This window comes from Bubalus kerabau, chromosome 3, assembly GCF_029407905.1.
Source record: "Bubalus kerabau isolate K-KA32 ecotype Philippines breed swamp buffalo chromosome 3, PCC_UOA_SB_1v2, whole genome shotgun sequence".
Taxonomy (NCBI): Eukaryota; Metazoa; Chordata; class Mammalia; order Artiodactyla; family Bovidae; genus Bubalus; species Bubalus kerabau.
This window is the reverse complement of record NC_073626.1, coordinates 173,231,508-173,240,639: the sequence shown is the minus strand read 5'-3', so window position 1 is coordinate 173,240,639 and position 9,132 is coordinate 173,231,508. Positions and strand designations below refer to the sequence as shown.

The following is a 9,132-nucleotide window of genomic DNA, read 5'->3' as shown; positions in this document are numbered from 1 at the left end:
CCATTTCTTAAAAGTTCCACAGACTCCTCTCCGTGGCCTCCCTGGGTAGGTGTCATGGGCAAAGCCTAGGAGCTGTAGGATTTGGTCTCCAGATGACCTGTGAAAACATTTGGGTTTATTTGTATATTTTATTCTCGCCCCTCCCCCACCTTAGACTGTGGTTGTATCCGGCTCCCCATTAGGCCTACATTTAGCTGGAATATTTATGCTAGTTGGTATTTTCTAAAGTCTCTTTTGCACCATCAGCCCTGGAATGCATGTGTGTGTCTGCAAGAGGGCTCTCCCGGAGGCCATATTTACTCCCCAGAGAACCATCCAGACTGCACCTGGTGACCTCAGTGTAGTCTGTCCACATTTTTTTTTTTACCCTAAGTGGCCAGACATCTCCAAATCAGACTTGAGCTCATCTGTGGGCCTGAGGGAGAAACAGAAGTCACCCTGGCTTCGGGGAGACAGTGGGCGGTAACGGACAAGTCACCCACTCCCTCTGGATTCTGGAGACGGGACTGCTCTCTCGCCACGGCAGGGCAGGCTGTGTCAGTCGGAGGCATGTGAGGAATCCGAAGGGAGTGGATTTGCTGGGAGAAAGGGAGAGATCTTTCCATGATGCTCCTCTGCTGTTCATCTGCAAACACTCTCTGCCTTTTCAGGGTTTCTCCACGAGCGCTTCCATTTCATGGACCCAGTCTCCGCTTCTCTTGCTGGTCCATTATCCACAACACCGAGAGAAGCGTTTGCGTTTTCTCTTTATCCCTCCAGAGGTCAAGCCAGGAGTTCGGAGGGGCTGGAGGGCAGTGTTCTGCCCAGCCTTCTTCCCCCCCGGAACAGAGAGGAACTCACATATTTCCAGAGGATCAAGATGGGCTAGTCACATGACCACAGAGTTCTACTGTGCCCACCCTGGCACCACTGCCAAGCACTTGTGAAATTAACCCAGGGCCCGGCTCACGATGTGTCTATGGTCATCACAGGGCCAACCTGGCCTCTCGCCTGCTCCAGCATTCTTCTGTTGGCCTCTTCTGCCTGCTCTCCTTTGGAGTTGGGAGGATACTGAAAAAAGCAACGTTGTCCTTTATTTATATCTAGTGGGGCCACCAAGATGACTCCTAGTGGGCCTGGCCAGGGCAGATGGACTGCCTGGGGGACAGTGTGCGCGCATACACACACACGCACACATACACACACACACTCTCACGCAGAGGCACATACGCAAGTGCCATCTCAATACTCATCATTTTATTTCAGTATTTCTGTTTTAGGCGAGGTCAGACCCTGCTACAGGCTTGGGTAGCAGCGCTGACTCTGCAGGTGAACGCTCTTTCTCTGTCCCAGTGTTGTGGAATCCGGAGTCGCAACACACACCTCGGAGGACACTTAAGACAGTGCAGTACGGTTCATTACACCAGCAGGTCCAAGGGGGAATCGGTTCCCAACAAGGACCCTGAAGTTTCTGAGAGGCCCAGTTTTATACCCCCCACTATGTGACAGGTTACATGTTAGCAACCTCTCTGTTGCATATGATTGAGTTTACAACAAGTAGGTGCTAGGAGAACAAACAATTAAGGTTAAAGGTGGGGTGGGGGGGCAATGATTTACATCAAGGGGGGATGTCTCCATGGTTAATCTAACAGGGGCAGCCTGACTTCAACTACAATCTCTGTTTGCCACCTGTAGGGAGGGAAGTCTCCAGGAGACCTGGTTTTCACTAGTGACCATTTCCTCATTCCGGGGCTAGGGTCCAGGCCCCGTTCACATCCTGCCTTTAAGACAGATGACAGGCTTCAAGATGGAGGCTCTCCTGCTTTCCTCACACGGGCCCCAACACTAGGATTGGCCCTGATGTCACCCTTGGCAAGGAGGGAGCAACGGGCCTCCCCCAGTGGGGACCAGTCACCCTGCTGGGGGCACAGTCTGTGCTTGTGGTCTTAACGGACGGAGGGAGGAAAATGGCTTTAAACTGGTCAACCCTCTGAGCCCTTAGAACACGTGTGCAGAAGCACAGGGCCGCTGTGGAACAGCCGTATTCCAGCCACAGAGGGGAACACCCCATATTCTTTCCAGGTTTTAAGAGGAAGAAAATACCAAGTCTGCTGCTCAGGTAGCCGACTTGAGAAGGACTTTCCCGTATTCTAACCCCCTTCTGTTTCCTCATACTTGGTCTGGGTGAGGAGGACCGGTTTCCTCCAAGGTCGAGGGCCTGCCTCTGGCTGAGCTGTCTGGCCCTGGCTCCCCAAGATGGACGAGCTCCCGGCTTTGGCTCTGCTGTCCCCCGCTGCCCCCCCAAGCTGGGTGCCGGCGGGGAGGGTGGGCAGGAAGGACAGTGGCAGGACCCTGGGGCATGGGCTACGGTGGGCCTGCTCCTGGACGCCTGGAGGGTTGTCCTCCTCGGCTCCTCGAGTCACCTGGTGGTGTGACAACAACCGTCTCGTCACTTTTGTCGTCTGCAGCTGCCAGCTGGCCAAGGGCAGGAAGCGGGCTGGTCATTGGGCAAAGGGACGGTGACCGCGGGGAAGAACCCATCCTCACTTCCTGGAAGACGGGCTGCCTGGAGAAGAAAAGCCAGGCAAGCTGCCAGCGCCAGGGAGGGCTTGGGCACACAGACCCCCTCTGTCCCTGCACAAGTCCTCCTTTCAATGGGCCCTGTGCAAACCGAATGCAGAGCGCCTTCCTCCCGGGTCACCTGCTCTGTGGCCGGGGGGGCCTGACTCACTGGGGTGGCCATGCACTTTCCTGACAGGAAGCTTGGTGTGGGGACTTGGTGAGCCTCGCTGCCAGCAGCTCCTGTGTTTGTGGAGGCCGAGGGGGTGGGCATGTGCTGCTTCCCACCCTGTGCGGCCAGCCAGCCGGGCAGCCCGCCTGCTCCTGGGCGCTGCTACTGTGGTTACTTCAGTTGGGGCGTGCAGCCTGGTGGCCGGGCAGGGCCCCGGGGAAGCCGGCCTGCCTCGCTCCTGGCCGCTCTCTCCCCCTGTACTTGCTGGCGTTTCCTTGGGGCTCGTGTGCAGAAGCACTGTGGTGGGGAGATGGGGCCGGGGCTCTGCTGTGAGTTTCTCAGCAGAGAGGTGCTGAGAGCAGAGGGAGCCCTGCCCACCCCCACGGGCTGCCCAGACTTGGCCCATGAACCACGGTCCCAGCCCAGTGCTCCCCCGTTGGCCAGAGCGCCCAGGGCCCTGTCAGGAAGGAGGGGGTGGCCAGGTCGCAGGACTCACACATCCTGAGTGTGACTGATTTTCTGCCGCTTGATGTCCTTTTGTTGGGTTTCTCTTTTGCCTTCCCTTATTTTTAGTAAAGCCCTGTTGGAAAGTTCCAGGCTTGGGTTGGGGAGTGGGAGGGGTGGGGGTGGTCAACTGGCTGACTGGGAGGTGACACAGAAGTGGTCTTTATCAGGAGCAAAAGAGTGGGAGGGTGGCCCCAGGGACACAGCGGGGTCCCCTAGGGCCCACCCCACCCTCAGGCCCTCGGAGGGGGCCTCTCCACCCAGCCTGTGAGGAAGAACCTGCTTCTGTTTCCCACCAGAAGATCGATTCTGGTTTCAGGGCTGACCCGGGCGGGGGGATCTTATCCCCAAGTGACTGTCTGGAAGGGTCTCCCTCCGCCAGCTTGTGCCTGAGCTGCTGAAGTGTGAAAGTCGCTCAGTCGTGTCCAACTCTTTGCGATCCCATAGATTATACTGTCCATGGAATTCTCCAGGCCAGAATACTGGAGTGGGTAGCCGTTCCCTTCTCCAGGGGATCTTCCCAACCCAGGGATCGAACCCAGGTCTCCTGCATTGTAGGCGGATTCTTTACCAGCTGAGCCACCAGGGAAGCCCACGACCCGCTGAGGCCAAGGGCAATTTCTTAAACAGAAAGATGAGTGAAGAACCGGTCCCTGGGGCAAAGGAAGTGGGCAGCTAGGGCCCTGGTCTTGTGGGGAGGGGAGATGGGCCTTTCCCCTTGGTCTGGTGGGCATGGAAGGAACACGAATCAGATGGGGAAGCCCAGTGCCCTCCCGCGCAGGGTAACTTACTCTGCAGGCTCCTTGTGGAAGAGGTCATGGAGCTGGGACGGCTGGCCTGCTGGGGGCCACATGAGGAGAACTGAGGGCCCAGAGCCGATGCCTTGACCTTGGGTGGGTTCATGTCCAGCATCTCCGGGGTGCGGGGGGCCCGGGGCTTGCAGGAGAAGCTTGATGTGAATCCCCTGGAACAAAACATCCAAGCTAAAGTCACAGGAGGAAGAAGGTAGGACTCCCCCTTCTGGCTCTAAGAGATGCCAGCCAGGCACCATCCTGGGCACCGGGGGGTGGGGTGGGGTAGAGCAGGGCACCTGGTGGCATAAATCCCTGCCCGTTGAGCTCACACTTTGGGGGAGGAGGGAGATGATGAGAGAGGAGATGAAGGCAAGGAGCAGAATAGGGAACCTGAGAGAGTATTACAGTGTCAGATCCAGTGGCCAGGAAAGGTGTGTCTGGCTCCAGTTAGTTCCATGTCCCAGTCCCTGGAACCCTACATGACAACAGGAAATCAAGGCTGCAGGTGTGAGGTTATCCTAGATTACTGGGACATCTGTAATCACAAGCGTCCTTAAAAGTGGGAGAGAGGCAGAGGAAGAAAGAGAAATAGGCTCGGCTGTGGAAAAAAAGACACAGATGCAATGCCACTGGCTTTGAGGATGGAGGAAGGGGCCATGGTGCTTTTCAGGTGGCGCTAATCTTAAAGAACCCGCCTGCCAATACAGGAGCCATAAAAGACGCTGGTTTGATCCCTGGTTCAGGAAGATCCCCTGGAGGAGGGCATGGCAACCCACTCCGTTATTCTTGCCTGGAGAGTCCCATTAGAGAGAAGACCCGGGCAGCTGCAGTCCATAGGGTCACAAAGAGTCAGACACAACTGAAGTGACTTCACATACGCACGCAGGAAGGGGCCACAGGCCCAGGAGGGCAGGAGGCTTCTTGAAGCCAGAGGGGATAGAAGAGAGATTCTTCCCTAGATCTCCAGGGTATAACCTGTCCTGTGGACACCTTGATTCCAGCTCATGAAGACCCATGTGGGACTTCTAATCTACAGAACTGGAAAATAATAAATTCGTGCTTATTTAGTGACTAAATTTGTGCAACTGGAAGTTTATTACAGCATCAACTGGAAGCTGACTTTAGATGGGGTGACCAGGGAAGGCCACAATGAGAAGATGACCTTGAGCCCCCAAACAACCCTGCGAAGCAGGCATTACTACCCTATTTTTCAGATGTCAAAACTGAGGCTCCAAGTTGGTCAAGTTTCCCAAATTTACACACATAACAAGCAGGCAGTGAACCTGGTGGGATCTTACAGCCAGCCATTCTCCAGACGCCCTCAGGACCCCAGCCCAGTGGGTTGGCTTCACAGAGACAAGAGGCCACGTCTTAGAGCCTGTTCCCTCCTTCCTACCAGCACCCGCAGCCACTGCAGCTGGGGTTGGGGACATGATTCCCCCACCCAGCCCTTTGCTCCCTGGCTGTCACTGAGGTATAAACATGCTCAACTTTTATTCCCATCTTGACTTCTGTTGCTATTGTTGTTCCGTCGCTCGGTCGTGTCGGACTCTGTGACCCCATGGATGGTAGCATACCAGGCTCCTCTGTCCTCCACCATCTCCCAGAGTTTGCTCGACTTCTGGGGACTTTGCTATGTGCCCATTTTTCTGACACCTAACTCTGAAGACTGGAGTCCCGGGGGCCATCACCCAGGGCTGTGGTCACCACTGACTGAGCTGATGTAAGCGCCATCTCAGCTCCTGGCAGGCAGCAGGGGCTCCTGGTCTGACCTTCCTTCAGTAGGTGGGCATCTCGGTCTGCAGGCTGCAAGTGTGAGTGCAGCAGACACTGTGAGCTTGGCTAGTAAAGTGGGGTGTCTCCCTACCGCACCCCCAGGACAGAGAGATGCTGACAGGCTGCAGGGCTCCTAGTGGGCAGTGTGTGTGTGTGTGTGTGTGTGTACACCATGCTGGGGGCTGAAATTGAGGACTGGGGCAAGTGAAGGATCTGGTGGCAGGGAGGAGGGTGAGGGCCCTGGAATGGCCTGGACTCTGTCTCGCTCTGTTGCTTTCTAGCGGGTGAGGGACAGTGAGCAATCTGCTGACATCTCAGGAGCCTCAGTTTCCCCACCTGTGAAATGGCTTCTGTAGCACAGCTCTGAAGGTTCCATGAGGTGGTATCCCTGGGCCAGCTGTGGTAAAGCGCCCCATGAACGGGGATGATGGCTCTGGGGAGTGAGACTCGGGAGGCAACTGCATAATTTGTTGATTCATTTCATTATGCTTCCCCCCCCTTTTTTTTTTTTACATTGAGAATCTATTACTTTAATAATCAGAAAAATAAAACTTAAATATTTGAAAAGTCTCCAAATACAAATTTAGAAAAAGACGTGTAAAAAACTGCCTGTACTTTAGACAAGAAATCTTTCATACCCGGTTGAAAAGGATAGAGGAGATTTAGCCCTCTTACAATTTTTTAACTTTTTTTTTTCCTTTAAAAAGCAAATTTATTTTCATGTCATGTATAACATTGTCCTTCCAGGTGAACTGCCTCAGAGCAGCAATTTGGTCTAGTCCACCTTTGATATCCACTGTCCAGCACAGTTCTGAGCACACATGTGCTAAGCTGCTTCAGTCGTGTCTGACTCTTCGCAACCCCATGGACTGTAGCCCGCCAGGCTCCTCTGTCCATGGGATTCTCCAGGCAAGAATACTAGACTGGGTTGCCATTCTTCCTCCAGGGGATCTTCCTGACCCTGAGCACACATCCATGTACATTATCAGTGAATGAAAGAAATGTAAAAAGTTAGAGTATACTGATCAGATGAAAGAGTATGCAATAATCGTAAATAACTGTGGGGGCTACTCAGGCACATGAGAGAGAATGTAGTAAGGCTCAGAATAGAGGAAAAAAGCTGCTGTATAACACAGGGAGCTCAACTTGGTGCTCTGTGACAACCTAGAGGGGTGGGATGGGGTGGTGGGAGGGAGGTTCAAAAGGGAGGGGACATATGTATACTTAGAGCTGATTCACACTGTTGTACAGCAGAGACTAACATTCCAATGTAAAGCAATTATCCTGCAATTAAACAACTAATCTCGAGAATATACAAGCAACTCCTACAGCTCAACTCCAGAAAAATAAATGACCCAATCAAAAAATGGGCCAAAGAACTAAACAGACATTTCTCCAAAGAAGACATACAGATGGCTAACAAACACATGAAAAGATGCTCAACATCACTCATTATCAGAGAAATGCAAATCAAAACCACTATGAGGTACCATTTCACACCAGTCAGAATGGCTGCGATCCAAAAGTCTACAAGTAATAAATGCTGGAGAGGGTGTGGAGAAAAGGGAACCCTCTTCCACTGTTGGTGGGAATGCAAACTAGTACAGCCACTATGGAGAACAGTGTGGAGATTCCTTAAAAAACTGGAAATAGAACTGCCTTATGATCCAGCAATCCCACTGCTGGGCATACACACTGAGGAAACCAGAAGGGAAAGAGACACGTGTACCCCAATGTTCATCACAGCACTGTTTATAATAGCCAGGACATGGAAGCAACCTAGATGTCCATCAGCAGATGAATGGATAAGAAAGCTATGGTACATATACACAATGGAGTATTACTCAGCCATTAAAAAGAATACATTTGAATCAGTTCTAATGAGGTGGATGAAACTGGAGCCTATTGTACAGAGTGAAGTAAGCCATAAAGAAAAGCACCAATACAGTATACTAATGCATATATATGGAATTTAGAAAGATGGTAACAATAACCCTGTGTACGAGACAGCAAAAGAGACACTGATGTATAGAACAGTCTTATGGACTCTGTGGGAGAGGGAGAGGTTGGGAAGATTTGGGAGAATGGCATTGAAACATGTAAAATATCATGTATGAAACAAGTTGCCAGTCCAGGTTCGATGCACGATACTGGATGCTTGGGGCTGGTGCACTGGGATGACCCAGAGGGATGGTATGGGGAGGGAGGAGGGAAGAGGGTTCAGGATGGGAAACACATGTATACCTGTGGCGGATTCATTTTGATATTTGGCAAAACTAATACTATTATGTAAAGTTTAAAAATAAAATAAAATTAAAAACAAAGTAAACACAAACACACACACCCAAAAATCCCAGAGCAATACAGAGTGCTCAGTTGCTAAGTCCTGCCTGACTCTTTGTGACCCCATGGACCGCAGTCCACCAGGCTCCCCTGTCCATGGGATATACCAGGCAAGACTACTGGAGTGGGTTGCTATTTCTTCCCCCATGGGATCTTCCCGACCCAGGGATCTAACCCATATCTTCGGCATTGGCAGGCGGATTCTTTACCACACCGCCACCTTGGAAGCCCTTGGAGCGATACAGAAAGTGAAAGTGAAAGTGGCTCAGTTGTGTCCGACTCTTTGTGGCCACGGTTCTCTAGGCCAGACTGGAGTGGGTAGCCTTTCCCGTCTTCCCAACCCAGGGATTGAACCCAGGTCTTCTGAATCACAGGATTCTTAACCTGCGGAGCCACAAGGGAAGTCCAAGGGAGTGATACAGAGCAGCATGTAAATCTGACTGCAAGTGTGTGAAAACGGGAGGGCATTGCTGACACTTTTCTGACACAATGAAGCTTTTCTAATTTTGAGATATATATTCTTTTGTTTTTGTTTGTTTTTGGCTGTGCCACATGGCTTGCAGGATCTCAGTTCTCTCTCCAGGAACTGAACCCAGACTACAGCAGTGAAAGCCCAGAACCCTAACCACTAGACCTGCAGGGAACTCCCTAGTGTGGAAATTTGTTATCATTGTTATGGTGGTGAAATATATATAACGTGAAATCTTGATTGTTTTAAAATGCAGCCCCATTACACTTTCAGTTCAGTTCAGTCACTCAGTCATGTCCGACTCTTTGCGACCCCATGAACCGCAGGATGACAGGCCTCCCTGTCCATCACCAACTCCCGGAGTTCACCCAAACCCATGTCCATTGAGTCGGTGATGCCATCCAACTATCTCATCCTCTGTCGTCCCCTTCTCCTCCTGCCCTCAATCTTTCCCAGCATCAGGGTCTTTTCCAGTGAGTCAGCTCTTCGCATCAGGTGGCCAAAGTATTGGAGTTTCAGTTTCAACATCACTCCTT

The 9,132-nt window shown here is 52.1% G+C and overlaps 1 protein-coding gene across 1 annotated transcript in view; it reads right to left on the bottom strand.

Annotated features, from left to right (window-relative positions):
* Window positions 1-2,041: 2,041 nt before the first annotated feature.
* The window catches only part of ARMC9 (armadillo repeat containing 9), a 181,877-nt gene continuing 174,786 nt past the window's right edge, over window positions 2,042-9,132 (bottom strand). The window contains exons 21-22 of the mRNA XM_055573725.1: window positions 4,006-4,178; window positions 2,042-2,545 (exon numbers count right to left, since the gene is read on the bottom strand). Of these exons, the coding sequence (XP_055429700.1) occupies window positions 2,344-2,545; window positions 4,006-4,178 (375 nt within the window). The 3' untranslated portion in view covers window positions 2,042-2,343. The remainder of the gene's footprint in view (window positions 2,546-4,005; window positions 4,179-9,132) is intronic.